The sequence below is a fragment of the Oncorhynchus nerka genome, linkage group LG28 (assembly GCF_034236695.1).
Source record: "Oncorhynchus nerka isolate Pitt River linkage group LG28, Oner_Uvic_2.0, whole genome shotgun sequence".
In the NCBI taxonomy this organism is placed as follows: Eukaryota; Metazoa; Chordata; class Actinopteri; order Salmoniformes; family Salmonidae; genus Oncorhynchus; species Oncorhynchus nerka.
Genome location: NC_088423.1, coordinates 20,118,160 through 20,138,143, shown reverse-complemented (window position 1 = coordinate 20,138,143; position 19,984 = coordinate 20,118,160). Strand labels below are relative to the sequence as shown.

The 19,984-nt window shown below is 41.0% G+C and overlaps 1 protein-coding gene across 3 annotated transcripts in view; it reads left to right on the top strand.

The window, feature by feature from the left end:
- Positions 1-19,984, top strand: part of map2k6 (mitogen-activated protein kinase kinase 6) — a 49,814-nt gene that overhangs the window by 24,070 nt on the left and 5,760 nt on the right. For all 3 annotated transcript variants that reach the window (XR_010461664.1, XM_065012678.1, XM_065012679.1), the window contains exons 2-8: positions 9,860-9,923; positions 14,017-14,065; positions 15,074-15,187; positions 15,455-15,574; positions 17,295-17,411; positions 18,609-18,660; positions 19,566-19,693. Coding sequence is in view for 2 of the 3 variants with exons in the window: in XM_065012678.1 (XP_064868750.1) it covers positions 9,860-9,923; positions 14,017-14,065; positions 15,074-15,187; positions 15,455-15,574; positions 17,295-17,411; positions 18,609-18,660; positions 19,566-19,693 (644 nt within the window). In the remaining variant the exon portion in view is untranslated. The remainder of the gene's footprint in view (positions 1-9,859; positions 9,924-14,016; positions 14,066-15,073; positions 15,188-15,454; positions 15,575-17,294; positions 17,412-18,608; positions 18,661-19,565; positions 19,694-19,984) is intronic.

The window sequence follows — 19,984 nt, the reverse complement described above, 5'->3', positions numbered from 1 at the left end:
TAAATGAACACAGTCACAAAGTACAACATAATCAGGTTAGAAAACAGACCACCACAGTAGGGCTGGGAATTGCCAGGGACCTCACGATACAATATTATCACGATACTTAGGTGCAGATACGATATGTATTGCAATTCGAAACTGATTTTATTGCTATTTGATGTTCAAAACATATTGCTCACTATGTCTTCTGTAGAGAGATGAGAGAGAGCAAGGGAGCATGAATTTAGATCAGACATGGAAATAAAAGTGCTGAAAACACATTGGCTCACCAATTAAAAAGAACACGGGGAACAAGCTATAGGATGAATAATACATGAGTTATTTTTAAATCTAAAAATCGATACTTGGAGTCAAAGTATCGATATGATATTGGCCAAAATAATATTGTGATTAGTAACTATTGATTCCCACCCATCATTAGTAACCTTTCTGTGCATTGAGCTTGATACATCAGGACAGTAAGCGTCACGACAGTTAGGCCTAACATGACACATTCATCCGGACAAGCTTTGAGGTCTCTGTGTGCTGGAGCTCTGTGTGAAGTGGAGTGTGTGCCGTGCAGCTGAAAATGAGAGGAGCATAAATCCAGGCTTGTCTTCTTTCACCCTCCGAGGAGTAACCGCCCCGCGATGCATGCCATCACAGCAGGTCTCGAACACCGTTTTCTCCTTCCCTGCTCTCAAAGGGCAAGGGAAGGAGGGCATCTTAAATGCCACCCTATTCCCTATAATAGTGCACAACTTTTGACCAGGCCCATAGAGAATAGGCTGCCATTTGGGATGCAACGGGCCTCTGCTCAGTAGCTCAGTCCTCCTAGTGCATGTAAAGCATGCCAAAATAATAAAATCAATGGATCACAGCTGACTCTTTACGATGATCTTGAAGTTTCCTGAGTAAGCAATCAATGTTTTCAATACACATCATTGGCGGGGCTGACGCCTTTTGCAATGCTTTTCTCTTTGTATAAGCTCCCTCCCTGCAACCATCCTATTTTTGTAAATCATTTTTTATTCAGTGTTTATTTGACAGGAGGACCATTTTTAGTAAATCCATGTCATGTATCTAATGAAATTACAGGCTGACCAATTCTTGCCCAATTATTGGAAAAAGATCTGATCGAACAAAATAACATTTAGTGGAAAAAGATTGGCCTGCCTGTGTAAACGCAGCCTTTCAGGATAGAGGGTGAACTTTGGCTGCCCGGCTCAGCTGGAGGCAAAACAGCACTTGTCATCATGGCTGGATTAAATGTGCACTTAGCTGTCCTCTGTCTGATTACCAGTTACATAAAACCTCCAGCTAGCACACGGAGGAAAGGAAAACATGTCATGCCGCTCCTCTTGCAAATTACTGCACTCTGGTTCCCACCGAGAGAGTGCATCGCATTGCATGGCATGCTATTCGACAGTTGGTTACATCCCAAATGGCACCCTATTTCCTACATAGTGCATTACTTTTGATTAGAACCCTATAGGCCCTTTTCAAAAGTAGTGCACTATATAGGGAATATGGTGCTATTTGGGACACACAGTGACAGTCCTCAGGATGTGCGACAGACAGACTGTAGACAGACTGGAGGTAAATACACTTGAATTAATTCCAGATAGACATTTTGTTCCATATTTAAGCACTGATTATTAGGAAAGTTAGTTTAGCTACTCTTGCAAATTTTTTTCCAAAATTTTGAATGAAAAGTGCTTGAATTATGTGAAACCCAGCTAAGAGGAATCGTGGATTTTATTTTAGTAACACACCTGTTAGGGTTTAGTAAACAGATCTCTCTCCTGTGTGTGTGTGTGTGTGTGTGTGTGTGTGTGTGTGTGTGTGTGTGTGTGTGTGTGTGTGTGTGTGTGTGTGTGTGTGTGTGTGTGTGTGTGTGTGTGTGTGTGTGTGTGTGTGTGTGTGTGTGTGTGGAATAAAACGTAGCAGGTCACCTGGTCCCAGCAGTCAATAATATTTAATCTAATCTCGGGGGCCAATTTTCTTTTTTCCTTCTTTCTGTTCTGTAACAGCCTCTCACCTCCAGCCAAATCTCCAGGCTGAAGCCTGGCCAAATTAAACAGCCCGGTAGGCCTACATCCTGTGAAAATCTGCTATGAGAGAGTTAGCAGGCTGCCACGCTTGGACTCGTAAATAATGCTAGCTCATGTTAGGCTGCTACCAGATCAGCAACTGTTATGGCTGCTTGTTACGAATACAAGTATCCTGAGTGTGTATCCTGTGTGTATTTATTTTCTATCCTTCTCCCCTCACAGGTGACAATCATCATTCCCCAATCAGTCGCTTATCAGAAGACACCTGCTCCTTTTCTCTTACCCTATCACATTCCCTTTCCCTTGGTTTAAAAACCCAGTCAGTTGTATTCTCTGGAGATTGATCTCTTTGTGTTTTATTCTCTCTGTGTCTCAATCTCTTGCAATATTGCTCTCAATCGTTATTGAGTTATTTTTTGGTTTTTGTTCCTACATGTCACATTTGCCCGGAATTATGTGAATATGTATTGTTGTGCTTCATGGCTATTTGTTTGTTGGTGGGGAAAGGGGGTATCAAGACATGTCGCCCATGGGCATACACTACCCGTAGGTAAACTTTGTCTAAATACCATAGTTAGAACTGGGTGGACCACCCACTGTATTTTTGGTTGCTTAGTTAGCTGTATTGAAGTAGGCTAGTCTAGCTTAGGGGTGTTTTTGGATATTTGTTTATTTCCTTGGGTCCAGCTCGGCCCCTTTTCCCGCCCCCCTTTACCGTGTGTTTAGAAATAAACCATGAGTGTTTGACGGTAATTTAGTTGTCTGTGGTTTTTCGTTCTCACTGTTTTTCGCTATTATACTTGGCATGAGTTATGTTACGGGTCTCGTTACCATCCCCCCTAGATTGCTGGGCCAAAGGGATTCGTAACGCTGCTCAAGACAAGTGCTTCCCTTAATTTCTAAGTTATCGACTTAATCTTACTATGCCTTGGGCCATTGTTGCACTCCTTTATTTAACCAGGTAGGCAAGTTGAGAACAAGTTCTCAATAAGCCAAGATGCAGATATGGCTAGGACATCCTGGTTAGTGTGCTAAAGCAGTGAATAAAACAAACTCTGGGGGAGGCTTCTAATGTTAACATGCATGAAACCAAGGCTATTACGGTTACAGAAGTCATCAAAAGAGAGCACCTGGGGAATAGCAGTGGAGCTAGTCACTGCAGGGCCTGGATTCACCTCTACATCACCAGAGGAGTAGGATAAGGGTACGGCTAAAAGCTATGAGAATTGGTCGTCGAGGACATCCGGAACAGAGAGAAAGGATGTTTCTTGGGGTGATAAAATAGCTTCAAAGCATAATGTACAGACAAGGGTATGGTAGGATGTGGAGGTAAACCTAGGCATTGAGTGATGAGAGAGATATTGTCTCTAGAAACATATTTGAAACCAGGTGATGTCATCACAGGTGTGGGTGGTGGAACTGAAAGGTTGGATAAGGTATAATGAGCATGGCTAGAGGCTCTACAGTGAAATAAGCCAATAAACACTAACCAGAACAGCAATGGACAAGGCATATTGACATTAAGGAGAGGCATGCATAGCCGAGTGATCATAAGGGTCCAGTGAGTAGTGAGGTTGGTTGGGGTCACGGCGATTCAGACAGCTAGCCGGGCCATCGGTAGCAAGCTGGCAGAGGATGGAGGTCTGTTTTTAGCCATCTCGTGCGTTTCCGTCGGTATATTAGTGGGGTTCCGTCTGGTAGAGGGGGACCAATCCAATTGGCAAAATAGTTATAGTGATCCAAGAAAATTGTCCGATAGACCTATTCAGATAGCAGCCGATAAGACAGCTAACGATTAGCGGGCCGCAGATGGGCGTTCAGGTAACGTCGCAACGGAGGGGCCAGTTGGAGAACTCCCTCGGGCAGATAACGTCGGTAGTCCAGTCGTGAAGGCCCGGTGGGGCTCCGCATCGGCAGTAAAACGGGTCCTGATAGCTGATTGTAGCCCAGGAGTGGCTGATGGAACTCTTCAGGTGGCTAGCTCCGGAATAATTGATGTTTGCTCCGGGACCGGCGTAAGCCAATAGTCACTCGGATAGCAGCTAGCTAGCTGCAAGATCCAGGTGTAAATGTCCAGAGCTTGTGGTAGAAATCTGGGGATATGGAGAGAAAATAGGTCCGGTATGCTCTGGTCTGAGTCGCGTTGTACAAAACTGGCGATAGCTTTTCGAGCTAAAGGATAGCTGATGACCACCAACCGTGGTTAGCTGAATACTAACGTTAGCCAGTAAACTGGCTAGCTTCTATTGTGGATTTCAGATTTGAGGTGAATAATACTTGTATTTTTATTTTAAGTTGGTGAGGCGGGTTGCAGGAGAGTTTTGAAGTTGAGTTTTTAGAAAATAAAATATATGAAAAGATGTAAATATATATCACCGGGACACGACAAGACGAGGACAAAGGACGCCTGACTGCTATGCCATCTTGGTTTAAACGTGATAAGGGCTAAAAACAGGTGTACTAAATACGACATGAAGATCACATGTATTGGTCGGTCCCCCCATAGTTGAACAATGATCTTATGTTGTAGTCATCGTGGTGAAGTTAACCACTACTTAAGCAGGACTGTGCACTGCAGTGACCTGAAGCTGATACACTTATGCACAGACAACACCGCCGAGAGTATCGTTAGGTAAACCTCAACCGTCTAAGTAGCCTTGTGGTGACGAAATGGTTCCCAGTGGAGCTTCACAACATGACAGCTGTAACCCAAAGGATATATACTGAACAAAAATATAAATTCAAAAATGACTTGGTTACAATTCGTATCAGGAAATTGAAATAAATAAATTGGGCCCTGCCGGTTGGACGCACTGCCAAATTCTATAAAACGATGTTGGAGGCGGTTTATATGGTTGAGAAATTAATATTCAATTCTCTGGCAACAGCTCTGGTGGACATTCCTGCAGTCGGCATGCCAATTGTACGCTCCCCCAAAACTTGAGACACCGGTGGCATTGTGTTGTGACAAAACTGCACATTTTACAGTGGACATTTATTGTCCCCAGCACAAGCTGCACCTGTGTAATGATCATGCTGTTAAATAAGCTTATTGATATGCCACACTTGTCAGGTGGATTGGTTATCTTGGCAAATGAGAAATGCTTACTAACAGGGATGTAAACAAATTTGTGCACAACATTTTAGAGAAATATGCTTTTTGTGCGTATGGCACATTTCTGGGCTCATTTCTTTCTGCACAAAAAACATGGGACCAACGCTTAACATGTTGCGTCTTATATTTTTGTTCAGTGTAGAATGCCTAGTATGCTCACAACTGCGTTGCGGTATAGATATTGCTAGCTGTTGTGTGTGTATATATGTAATTGTATTATATTTTTTTTTACGACTGTACTGACAAATGACTAAATGATTTCAGCTGCATCAAACCATTAAAGTGTTGACTTCAACTGGTTGATCAATTCATTGTGATATTCATGAAATGTATTTCGATAAACTAGCTTCAGTCTTACTGCTAAAACAAATGATGCAGGTAGTTGGTTTATCATTTAAACTTTAATTTGTTGCCAAGTAAACATGTTTTAATTAAACGGTAGATTAGTCTGTCAATATAGAAAATAAGTAGACATGACTTGTATTTGCTCTAGAGACCGAGGTGAGTTTACACAGCAGTATGCAGGAACAGTTATCCCTGAACTTGAGACATCTGTGGCATTGTGTTACAAAACCCTCCATTTTAGGGGCCAAGCTGTTTAATCAGCTTCTTGATATGCCACATCTGTCAGATGGATTGATTATCTTGGCAAAGGAGAAATGCTCACTAACAGGGGTTCTAAACAAAACATTTTTGAGAAATTAGCTTTTTGTGCATATGGAATATTTCTGGGATATTTTATTTTAGCTCATGAAACATGGAACCAACACTTTGGAAGTGTAGGTTATCTGTCAGACTGCCTGGGTGGCCAGTAGGGGCGTAACAGCCGCAGGCTCAAGATATGTTATTTTCATCCCGCTCTCTCTGTCGGTCTCTGCTCTGGCCTGCCCCCCCTCCCATTTCTATTTCCCTCCGTCCATCCCTCATGCCGATGTCTTATTCATATCTTCCTCTAGGTCTCTGGAATTTAATTGAGGACCTCTTGAGATTGTTGGGATTCCGGGCCGTGTGGGTTTGGAAGAGGAAGAATAAGCGGGCTGGTTGGTTCTGCCTGCTATGAATGCCACTCTGGGTTTATTATCTGCAGTGTGAGGCATGGGCCTGTCTAGCTGCACAAATATTTTTCTCTAAATTCACAGTGCTTGAAGCACTGTCTCTGGCAGCCTTGGTTTCAGCAAAGATCGCTCTGGCAGAGGTCACTGGCTGTTTTCTTCGCCATTTCTTTGGCTTCAGTACTACTGCTTTTAATTACATGCTGACTACACCGGGCATGCACGTGTGTGCGCTATTGTGTGCATGCTGATTTTGTCTATCCACACCAGATGCGATCAGAACATGCAAGTTTAAATAAAAAATAACTCTGAACCAACTATATTCATTTGGGGACAGGTCGAAACACATGAAACATTCATGGACATTTAGCTAGCTTGCTGTTACTAGCTAATTTGTCATTGAATATAAACATTAGGTTGTTGTTTTACCTGAAATGTACAAGGTCTTTTTTTATTTTTGCTGTATCCTTGTAGTATATCGACCCATTTTGAGTCACACAATCGTGTGTTCTCTACTCAGAATTTATCCACAGATAAAAGGGGAAACCTTGTTAGTTTCCAGTAATCTCTCCTAGTTGTCTTCTGTGGTTTTTATATGGCGTTGGCAATCAACTAAGGTGCATTACTGCAACCAACTGGAGTGGTGTGTGGTCCTCATTCGTCTGTCACCCGAGTGGGTACATTCTCCTAAAACCAATGAGGATATGGGAGAGGCTGGACTTGCAGTAACTCAAGCGTCTAAAATAGAACTGGCTACTCAGATGCATGCAAGCAGTTTGGATGAAATGATTCATTAACAGAGTACCAGTCAAAAGTTTGGACACCTACTTATTCAAGGGTTTTTCTTTATTTGTACTATGTTCTACATTGTAGGATAATAGTGAAGATATCAAAACTATGAAATAACACAAATGGAATCATGGAATCAAAGTGTTAAACAAAAAAATATATATTTTAGATTATTCAAATTAGCCACCCTTTCTTTGCCTTGACAGCTTTGCACGCTCTTGGCATTCTGTCAACCAGCTTCATGAGGTTGTCACCTGGAATGCTTTTCCAACAGTCTTGAAAGAGTTCCCACATATGCTAAGATATGATGTGATATTATTAGTAGATTTGGATAGAAAACACTCTGAAGTTTCTAAAACTGTTTGAATCATGTCTGAGTATAACATAACTTATTTAGCAGGCGAGTGGTTATTATGCCAAAATTCTCACAGATGTGAAAATATATGAGCAGAATTGTAGTCTTAGGAAGAGCTTTTTTTGAAGGCCTGTTTTTGAAACTAACCATATTTTATTAGCTCAGGACAGACAATGCAGCATATTAGCTTAAGCTCTTCTTGATGGAGCAGAGCGTTCCGCGTCTTGTCCTATCCCATTGAGCCTGAGACTGTGAGGCTGAGGCTTATTTCTGTGGAGTTTTGCTGAATCGCCTAGCAGCATGGCATGCCATGCACAATCATTGTGAAAGCCTGGTAAAGTTGGTGCCGGTGCTCAACCAAAACCACTAACCAGATATTATTTTTGGCCGAAGTTTGGGTTATGAAAATGCATTTTTTGAGGTAGTGAGGAGACAGAGGACCAAAGAGAGAATGCCAGAAGTATACTTTGCCAGCCTGGCATGCATAGTCGTTGAGAAAGCTTGGGGAAGCTGGTGCCTGGTACATAATAACCACTCACAAATTCATTGTTTTGGCACAGAGAGCAGTGAGAGTTGCCAGCAGCTTGTCCAAAGGATGTGTAACGTTGCATAACATACTGTTAGAAATGTATCGTGTAGAACAGATATGATTGTCAGATTCATTCTATTTCTGTCTGCAATGTTCAGAACATTTCAGGCTGGCAGGGTATGTTATAGGAAGGCTCTCTGTTCGGACCTCAGCCGCCCAAGTTTCACTGAACACACATGCCAGGTGTTGAATAGAGCAGGGAATATTTTGACAGTCTGAAACCTGCAGATAGAACAAAAACTGTTGGTCCAAATGTAGACTTATTAGAAGACTATAGTGTCGGTTTTCATTTAGGCTACTATTGTTGTCTGTGTAAATGCGTGTGGGAGGGACCCAAAGTGACATTTTGGTGCAACAAAGCTGCTTTGGAAAGTGGAAGCCATGAGGTATGCAGTGAGAGACAGCACAGAGAGGTGGTGGGGGTGGCACACCCTGGGCTGTGGTTTCAACAAACCAGGACACCCTGTGTGTGGGTGTTTTATTTATATTTGTGAGGTTTCAGTTAGTATGGATGGTATCGTGGATTGTATGATCGTTTTCCTCACAATACTTGAGTGAAACTTTTTCAACCAAAAAAATGCTAGTCATTGACTGAGAAGGCACTGTTAACAGTGAGCATTAGCCTGTAACATCATAGCACAGACTTTGCATTGTCAGGTGGGTTTACCTGAATTGTCAAAATACCCCTGTGGGATTCTCCCAAGTACTTGTCTTCAGTTACTTTTAAATGTTCTCACGTTTGAAAACTATGCCTCCTGGTGCAAGTCAAATCACTGCGCTCAAAGCCAGGTGGTGGCATCACCTGTTTACAGTGTGTGACATGGATGTGTGGCCCAGCCCTGCTGTGTGAGCAGACCTGGATTTAAATATGATTTGAAATCGTTCAAATATTTTCAGCGTTTGCTTTAGTCTGCCTGGACTGCCAGGTGGGCGGGGTTTCCAATTTTGGGACTTTTAATATTGGTTCTGTTGCAACAGGCAAGCTAAATGACATGCAATTATTTCAAATGGTAGTTAAACCCAGGTCTGTGTGTGGAAGCACTAGCTTGCTCATCCAGTCAGGGGAGGTGTGAACCAGATGCTCGCGTGCACGCTCACACATACACACACTTTGTCGGCGATGGCAACCTGTAACTCATGCCCCAGTCACACCATCAGGAGTGTCAGTAATGCCCTGTTACTGTGGCGTTGTGCCATTTAAACCCTCTGCCCGCTCAGTGCAGTACCTCCAGATGGCTCCACCACTGCAGACATATCTCCTCTCCTCTCGCTGCTCGCAGTCTAACCCACCTGGCTCCACCACTGCAGACATATCTCCTCTCCTCTCGCTGCTCGCAGTCTAACCCACCTGGCTCCACCACTGCAGACATAACTCCTCTCCTCTCGCTGCTCGCAGTCTAACCCACCTGGCTCCACCACTGCAGACATATCTCCTCTCCTCTCGCTGCTCGCAGTCTAACCCACCTGGCTCCACCACTGCAGACATATCTCCTCTCCTCTCGCTGCTCGCAGTCTAACCCACCTGGCTCCACCACTGCAGACATATCTCCTCTCCTCTCGCTGCTCGCAGTCTAACCCACCTGGCTCTACCACTGCAGACATATCTCCTCTCCTCTCGCTGCTCGCAGTCTAACCCACCTGGCTCCACCACTGCAGACATATCTCCTCTTCTCTCGCTGCTCGCAGTCTAACCCACCTGGCTCCACCACTGCAGACATATCTCCTCTCGCTGTCACAGGGCGTGTTGTGTTCAATTAGGATCTGGAGTCACTCACTGCATCCAACCGTAAGTGTCTGACTGGCTGTCGGGTGTTGGTCTTGGGCTCTGGAAGGGAAAATACACAAAGATGGGACATCTGAGATGACTAAAAGGAACAGTTTTAGAGACTCCAGTTGTTTATTGCTGTCCTTTCTGTCCCCCAGGTAAGAGGAAGCCGGTGCTCTCGCTCTCCAAGGACGTGTTTGAGCAGCCTCCTGCTGCTGCTGCGTAAGGCTTTCAGTCTTTATCTGCTTTATGACAACTCTTTGTGTATTCCAACACTGTTATTCCCCTTGTGTAGTTACAAAAAACACTCACTATGCAAATAAAATGTGGTTACTAAATTAGCCAAATAGTACCAAAATTGTATTACCATGTCTTTACTAGTGTAATTACAATGTTACTTGAGTACAAAGGTACAAGAGCAACTTAATATATTAATATAATGTGTTCCCCTGTTTTTTATGATACATGATAATATGAATGTCTTGTTTTGCACACTTTGTACAAAATAATAAAATGCAGGGCGACAGGATCTTTATAAAACGTAGTTATACTTTATTAACTAAACTCTGGTGTAACAGATGTGATTGTATTCTCTTTTGCGTTGTGTAATACGTAAAAGGTCATGTATTGGTCCCAGTTGCTCTGTCATAGAATGAGCACAAGATGTGTGACATGCACCAAGATGACTGCTGTAGCATAGATCTCCTGCACAGAATTATCAGACTGGGGAAAAATCACTAATATACTCTACCGGTCAAAAGTTTTAGAACGCCTACTCATTTTTTTTACTATTTTCTACATTGTAGAATGTGAAGACATAAAAACTATGACATAACACATGGATTCATGTAGTAAATATGTTTTATATTTGAGATTCTTCAAATAGCCACCCTTTGCCTTAATGACAGCTTTGCACACTTTTGGCATTCTCTCAACCAGCTTCATGAGGTAGTCCTGGAATGCATTTCAATTAACAGGTGTGCCTTTTTAAAAGTTAATTTATGGAATTTTCTTGCAAATCAGTTGTGTTGTGACAAGGTAGGGGGGTATACATGGCAAGAACAGCTCAAATAAGCAAACTGAAACAGTCCATTACTTTAAGACACGAAGGTCAGTTAATCCGGAACATTTCAAGAACTTTTAATGTTTTTTCAAGTTTAGTCGCAAAAACCAAGCGCTATGATGAAACTGGCTCTCAAGAGGACCGCCACAGGAATGGAAGGCCCAGAGTTACCTCTGCTGCATAGGATAAGTTCATAAGAGTTACCAGTGTCAGAAATTGCAGCCTAAATAAACGATTCACAGAGTTCAAGTAACAAACACATCTCAACATCAACTGTTCAGAGGAGACTGTGTGAATCAGGCCTTCAGGGTCGAAATGCTGCAAAGAAACCACTACTAAAGGACACCAGTAAGAAGAGATTTGCTTGGACCAAGAAAAACGAAATTTGTCCTTTGGTCTGGAGTTCAAATTGGAGATTTTTGGTTCCAACCGCCGTGTCTGTGAACGAATTACCTCTGCATGTGTCTTTCCCACCGTAAAGCATGATGGTAATATGGTGTGGAGGTGCTTTGCTGGTGACACTGATTTTTATTTACAATTCAAGACACACTTAACCAACATGGCTACCACAGCATTCTGCAGCGATACACCATCCCATCTGGTTTGGGCTATCTTTTTTTTCCCTTTTTTTTTTGAAGGGAACTCCTTCAAGACTGTTGGAAAAGCATTCCAGTTGAAGCTGGTTGAGAGAATGTCAAGAGTGTGCAAATCTGTCATCAAGGCAAAGGGTGGCGATTTGAAGATTCTCGAATGTAAAATATATTTTGATTTAACACGTTCTTGGTTACTACATGATTCCATTTGCTATTTAATAGTTTTGATGTGTTCACTATTCTACAATGTGTAAAATATTAACCAAAAGGTGTTCTAAAACTTTTGACCAGTAGTGTAACTATAAAAAAACACTGTATTGAGCACATAAGATGTGACATGCACCAAGATGGCTGCTGTAGCATGAATCTGACATGCACCAAGATGGCTGCTGTAGCATGAATCTGACATGCACCAAGATGGCTGCTGTAGCATGAATCTGACATGCACCAAGATGGCTGCAGTAACATGGATTTTTTTTTTTTTTACCTTTATTTAACTAGGTAAGTCAGTTAAGAACAAATTCTTATTTTCAATGACAGCCTAGGAACAGTGGGTTAACTGCATGTTCAGAGACAGAACGACAGATTTGTACCTTGTCAGCTCGGGGGTTTGAACCGGTTACTAGTCCAACGCTCTAACCACTAGGCCACCCTGGCACTCCATCTGACATGCACCAAGATGGCTGCTGTAGCATGAATCTGACATGCACCAAGATGGCTGCTGTAGCATGAATCTGACATGCACCAAGATGGCTGCAGTAACATGGATTTTTTTTTTTTTTACCTTTATTTAACTAGGTAAGTCAGTTAAGAACAAATTCTTATTTTCAATGACAGCCTAGGAACAGTGGGTTAACTGCATGTTCAGAGACAGAACGACAGATTTGTACCTTGTCAGCTCGGGGGTTTGAACCGGTTACTAGTCCAACGCTCTAACCACTAGGCCACCCTGGCACTCCATCTGACATGCACCAAGATGGCTGCTGTAGCATGGATCTGACATGCACCAAGATTGCTTCAGTAACATGGATCTGACATGCACCAAGATTGCTGCAGTAACATGGATCTGCTGCAGTAACATGGATCTGACATGCACCAAGACGGTTGCTGTAGCATGGATCTGCAGCAAGAAGAAACTACCATGTATGAATCATGAGCTAAATACTACCACCATGACTTCAACAGAGCATGCTAGCTAATCGCTCATACAGCAATCATGTCAAAATGCATGGCTGGAATGACGTCAAACTGTATATTATGCATGTGTTGAACTCGTAAACATCGTAAATATGAAAACAGAACACAGCACTTCAGAACATGACCTACTGCCTGCACAGAATTATCGGGCTGGAAAGAATTTGTTGGAGATCTCCCCATATCTGTAAGCGCAGCCAATGACATTACACCTTATTGACGTCTGACTTGAACCTACCAAGTGAAATACATAAACATTAAATACACATTTTTGCAAGTGGCAAGTTGAACCATAAATAACCACTTTACACTGGTATGTTCGTGTCTCCGGCCATGATGAACTGCAATAACCTCACGACCTGGTTGGTGTTAACCAATCATAGCACAGTATGATATAACAGCAGAATGCAACCGATTTTTTTGATTTAAGTATGTTTCACATTAATTTACAGGATACAATGCTGCTAAATCAACTTAATGATCCTAAAGATGTCACTGACGACTGTTTCCTCCCATGACTAATGAGGATAGAGGAGGCTAGTTAGATGAGCTTTTGGATGTGTTCACATACTGTTATATTTGGCGCAATGCCCCAGTGAATATTGTTGATGGAGCACATCTTCAGTGTCAAAGAGAAGATAACTCTGGACTAATGCTCAGTTATATTAACATTTAGGCTACATGCAGTTATTCACATGAAATGTGTAAATCATAATGAATTAATGCATACCAGGGTTGGGGTCCATTCTGAATTGAGTTGCAAATTGCTCTAATTTCAATTAAATGATTGAATTAGAATATCATTGGAATTTGTTTTAAAGAAAGTAGAATTTATTTAAATGAAATCCAAATGGCTTATTTATTCTACACGCCACCAAATGAATGTTTATTTTGACATATGGTCAGCGATGCCATGCAGCATAAGGTTGAAACGTTTCATTTTTAAAACTCAATTTAAACCATTTAAAATTTGAGGTCTGGAAACATTCCAGGATCATGTTTCGGGTTGTCCATAATAATGAATAATTCCCTTAACGTTTTTAAATATCAGAAGATGAAAAACTCCCAGAATGCATTAGATCGAACACTGCAGTATGCAAGGGAACAATCTAACATCTCTTGACAAAGAAGGAAAATACAGTGACATCTGAATTACAATCAAATTAATATTTGAAATGGTATGTGTATTTTTTGCATTAAGTGGCATATCCTTTCGATAAACTATTTGTCAAGTGAATGAGACTCATGGTTCACCTCTCAGTTGAATTGGTTTAAATTATTTACATTTTACTTCAATTCAAATTTTCTGCATATTGTGGGGTGTGGCCAATTCATTGTCTGAATTAAATTAATATAAATATATTAATTTAATTCAGAAATTCCAAATGTACCCCAACCCTGATGAATACAGAACATGATGTACATGAACTGTTTTTTTTAATCCTAACAACTGTCTACCTTACAGACCCCCAAGAGATTTGGATTCGAAAGCTTGTGTGACCATCGGAGAGAAGGTACCTCATCTAGTTAATGATCAGTATGCTCTCTTACTGTCTCTCACATTCTTACCTTTCGTCTACCACTGTTCTTTCCCACACATGTTCCTTAGACAAAACCTTTATATAAAACTGAAGAACTTACATAAACATATGTTTTTACATCTGTGTATAGTTGTTCAAACCTCTGTATACTTTAGGTTGAGTTAGGTCCTCTGTCTGTGGTCTGGATGCAGAAAGCTGAAAGCTTGGCTCAATTAAGGGTCTGTGAGCCGTAAAGAACGGCCTAACAAACATTATGACCCAGATTGAACACTTCTGATTGTAGGCAGACTGGAATGTGCTTTACTGCCTGACGGGCAGTAAAAATAGTTATTTTAAACTCATCAAATAAGTGGAATTTTCCATTGGCAAAGATGCAAGGTTTTTTTGTCTTACATTATAGCCTGAAGTCAAAGTCAGGGCAGCAATTTATTTTTTGGTTCTTGTATAAAGTGTAAGAAAACAAATGGTCCCATGATTTACGTAAACTTTTCTTTCAGATGAAAAGGGGCATTTGTGGTGTCTTTGGACTCAACCCATCAACCCCTTAGAAGAGACTATATACAGTATTTAGTGTTTCAATGTTCAATGTTCAAGGCTTTCCATGTTGATAAAAAACTGGTTGGAGTAGATGTTTAAACAAAGACGTAGCTCAGAGCAAAGCAGCACTCTCAAATAAAGAGAATAAGAGCTACTCCCACTTAAAATGGGACCCCGTATGCTGGTAGATTAGGATTTAGTCTTTCTTTTCGTGTTTGTCGCTCTCTGTTTCTATTTGTTTGCACAAGATGAAGATTGAAAAAAAAAACAATGACCTCTTGTGACTTAATATTTGTATCCCTCTTTTTGTATTCAATGAATACTTCAAGTATGGGAGAAGTAAGGGAAGGAAGGGAGATTTTTACCCAGTCTTGCTCTCTCTCATTACATCGCCGTGTTTTAATCCAGCCTGACATGGCACTCTCCCCTGTCTGTCCTGTGCAGAACTTTGTGGTGAAGGCCGATGACCTGGAGCAGATCGACGAGCTGGGAAGAGGGGCGTATGGTGTGGTGGACAAGATGAGGCACATGCCCAGTGGCTTGATCATGGCAGTGAAGGTATGTGAGATTTGATGATGTAATTGATGTTCACTTTCAGGAGATCTAGATCAGGTTACTATATAGCAAAAGCACTTATACAGGCAGCCTAATTCTGGTATTTTGACCAATCAGGTCAGTTATTTTGCCAATAATTGGCCAAAAAGATCAGAATTGGGCTGGCTTTGTTAACACAGCCATAGTGACAGCTGTTGATGTAATACGTTTGTTGGATGGATGGATGGATGGACTTGATTGATTTTTGATGACCTTTCGCTCCCACCCTAGAGGATCCGTGCCACAGTGAACACCCAAGAACAGAAGAGACTGCTGATGGACCTGGACATCTCAATGAGGACAGTAGACTGCTTCTACACAGTCACCTTCTACGGCGCACTCTTCAGAGAGGTAACTAGCTACTTTATAACAATAATACTTAGACATTATAGGGTGTTTTTCTTAAACCCAAATACGCTTTACAATAAACAGCCTATTTGTTTCTTTTGTCGCCATACGTTTTTACAATTGCAAAAGTTACTCTATGGGGTTCTCCTACTGACCTAGTTTATTCCTATAAGGAACATACGCTTCCTACAATGTCATTACAAAGATATCAGAGGACAGAGCCTTGCAGATATGCTGTTAAGTATATTGGCACCCTTGCAATTTCAAACGGAGTGCAATCAATCAGAATGTTCTGTTTTTCTCTTTTTAAAACAGGCTATTTTTACCCTGTCAACAAATAAAATGAGGATTCCTCAAGGGTTCTATGGTAAGGGGGATTGTTCTATGTGGTGCAATAATGACTAAAATAACCATTTGAACTCTTTAATGGTTCTTTGCAATTCAGAAAAGTGTTGTTTCATCTTTGAGTTATAATTCAAATGTGGCTCATTGAGAGTATTTTGAGGCTTGCTTTGCTCACAGTTCTTTTTGAGCAACCATGAGTGAGTGTCATAATAGTGTCATAATAATTCAAAAATCATATTAACCACTATTATTGAACACGGATTGAGTCCATGCAACTTATTATGCGGTTTGTTAAGCACATTTTTACTCCTGAACTTATTTAGGCTTGCCATAATAAAGGGGTTGCATACTTATTGACTCAAGACATTTCAGCTTTTCATTTTTAATTTCTAACATTTTCTACAAACACAATTCCAGTTCACATTGTTATGTTGTGTGTGTGTGTATATCAGTGACAAACTCAATTTAATACACTTTAAATTCAGGCTGTAACACAGAAAAATATAGAAAAAGTAAAGGCATGTAAATGCTTTCTGAAGGCACTGTATATAGCACCAAAAAGGGATCTGCTATGGTTTTGTCACTATATAGAACCATGTTTTGTTAGTGTGTAGGCACCTGAAACTTAGCACAAGTAGGATAAATTACACTTGCCAAGAATCACTTGTCTCCAACCAAATTAGAATGTTTAATTTTTTTTCATCCAGAACATTTTTGACTTTGTGGCCAGTTGTTAATTAAACAAATACAAGTGTAAACAAAAAACGTTTTTTTTATTTTAAATTTAAACTTATTTTAGGAGAAACAGTGAATCGTGCATTGGTGCCAATATATTTGGCCCCATCTGTATGTGCATAGAGGCAGGTACCGAGTTACTATCTTAGTCCTCTTCCTAACTATATGGAACATAAGGCTTCCTACACTGCCATTAAAGCCTTGATTAGTACAATGATTAGTACAATGATGTGCTGCCATTCAGACCGGTACCATAGAGATGTGGGAGGGCATAGCTTTTTATGTTGTAGTCAACATAAACAAATAAGAATTCCAGATTTTTCTGGATGTAGTTGCCTTCCTCCTGAAGAGAAGAGCGTTCCACAGGATATCCCTCCACAGCAGATCACATTGGAAAAAGCTCTTTCCTGTTAGTCGAACCGTGTGTCAGGAATGTGGTCCGACTCTGTTGTGTTTTTCCAATCCCTCCCTCAACCGCTTTCTCCATCTTTCTGTCTTCCCCTCTTTCCATTTCTTTTTCTCTCTATCCCCAATCTCTGTACCCCTCTATCCATCTCCCCCTTTCGACTCCCTCCATCTCTCCATCTGTACATCATACTGTATCCTCCACTATATGAAAGATTGCCCCTTGTTATGTAATCAGGGTGATGTGTGGATCTGTATGGAGCTGATGGACACTTCTCTGGATAAATTCTACAAGCAGGTGATAGATAAAGGCATGACCATCCCCGAGGACATACTGGGAAAGATGGCTGTCTCGGTGAGTAGGACTAGGGCGCAGGGGACGATTTGGATTGGGCCCATGCACAATCATACTGGTAGAAGTTTCACCATATTGCTTATACCAATCAAATCCTCTCAGATCTCCACAAATGCATAGAGTGTAGGTGATGATTTGGGATTATTTGGTAAAAGCATGCGTTTATGTTCCATATTTGAAATGCAAGAGAGGCCATACATTGAGAGAGGATTATAGGTGTAATTTAGATGTTGTCCACAAGATGGCAGCAGTGTGTGCAAAGTTTCTGACTGATCCAGTGAAGAATTACATCACTACACAATATTTTGTATCAATATAAATTCGGTGAATTTATGAATGTTCAAGTACATAACTATAGAGAACATACAAAAATGCTATGGTAATAAACAATTGAAGATTACACACTCCCAGGAATGTCATACATGATGGATCATTAGTATCCCTACAGAATACACAATAACCTTCACACATCTAGATGGTTGCTCGGGGTGGGTGTGGAGCCAGAGACAACAGTGGGGTCAAACTGTAGAACCCAGTTCCTACATTTGAATATACAAAACTATGCTACATTTTATCTCTGGGACCCTCAGGATGACAAATCAGAGCAAGATTACTGAATTTAAGTACATTATTTACCTTCAGAGTTGAATGTAATCAAACCATTTTCCGTGAGAAGTGTTTTGTTGTGTTCTATCCTCAAACAATATTTTTTTTGCTGTAATAGCTACTGTAAATTGGATACTGCAGTTTGATTAACGAGAATTTAAGCTTTCTGCCCATATAAGACATGTCTATGTCCCTGAAAGCTGGCAGTTTTTTACAATGTCACATTATTGCATATTGAGCAACAACTGTCCCGGTTTAGGGACACCAGTCCCGTAGAGGTTATTAATTCATATGAGTAGGACTAAAGTTATCAGTCAGCCTAGAGACCAAGATGAATAATACATGGGTTGGTTATGTGTAGGAATATACAGTATATTATGAACGTATTGTTGTCAGATCAGTCCGTCTCTAGACAAAGAGGAATAGCCTATTACTGTACGTGGGTATACATGTAGTTGACTAAATGTGTTAATTCATGCTAGATGCTTAATATAATAAGAATGAATAAATAATAGATGCAACCATATGGATTCCCCTATCTCCTCTTTCTGCTGGTGTTCTGTTCTTATGTTCTAATCTCCCTGGTTACAGGTAGTGAAGGCTCTGGAACATCTGCACAGTAACCTGTCAGTGATCCACCGAGGTAACATCAGAGTTAAATAAAACGTTTTATATTAAAATATGTATATGTTACTGCCAGAAATAAAGGAAACACTTGAGTAAATGATGGATACAAAGTATGTTGTGGTTCCTGAGTTAATTAAGCTATTAACATCCCATCATGCTTAGGGTTACGTTTAAAGGGTATGTGTATATGTGTCTCAGTCCCCAGATCTCAACCCAATTGAACACATAGGGAGATTCTGGAGCAGCGCTTGAATGTTTTCCACCATCATCAAAACACTAAATGATGGAACTTCTCGTGGAAAAATGGTGTCGCATCCCTCCAATAGAGTTTCAGACACTTGCAGAATCTATGCCACGGTGCATTGAAGCTGTTCTGGCGGCTTGTGGTGACCCAATGCCCTAATAAGACACGATGTTGGTGTTTCCTTTATTTTGGCAGTTACCTGTATTATGCATATCTATGGGGTACACCTTAAAACAGTTGGACTAGTGTCCATCCTTTAAAACCATGTCTCACCAAAGGTCAAAGTCTCTATTTCTTGTGTCTAAAACCTCAGTGTTCCATGCGTCTGTTTCTGTATTAACATTGCATGTAGTAATTTAAGATGATTGCAGGTTACTAAAATAAAGTGAAAACTGTGCCTAGCCAGCAACCACAGTCCTGCTGCAAATGTGTTTTGAGGGCTGTGTGTTTGAGACTGTTATCTGCTTCCCAGTTCTGTCACTGTGGCTAACTGACTCGGCAGATTAAATCAGTGATGACCCTGTTTCTCTTTCACTTCCGTCACACTCCTCTGTCTCTTCCATATCTCTTTCCTTCTCTCTCTCTCTCTCTCTCTCTCTCTCTCTCTCTCTCTCTCTCTCTCTCTCTATCCTCTATATCCTTCCATCTCCTCTTTTTCTCCCCTCTCTCTCCCTCAGATGTGAAGCCATCAAATGTATTGATCAACACACAGGGCCAGGTGAAGATGTGTGACTTTGGGATCAGTGGTTACCTGGTGGACTCCGTGGCCAAGACCATAGACGCCGGCTGCAAGCCATACATGGCGGTAAGTGGGTGTGTGGTAGGAGAGGTATAGGGGTTTTAAAAGATATACAAAATAGATGTCTACTCAGTAAAATCAAACTATTAAGGATTTAGGCTTAAAGATGCTCATGAGCCAAAGCAGGTCCCCAAAACTGTTGGACAGCTGTGTACGTCATCCAATTCCTATGATATGTTATGTCCTGCAAAAATAGTATGAAAATAAATACATTTCCTACAATTCACATGACCTATTACGAATTCCAATTCATACAATATGTTACTTAATTTGTTTTTATTTTTATACATTTAACCT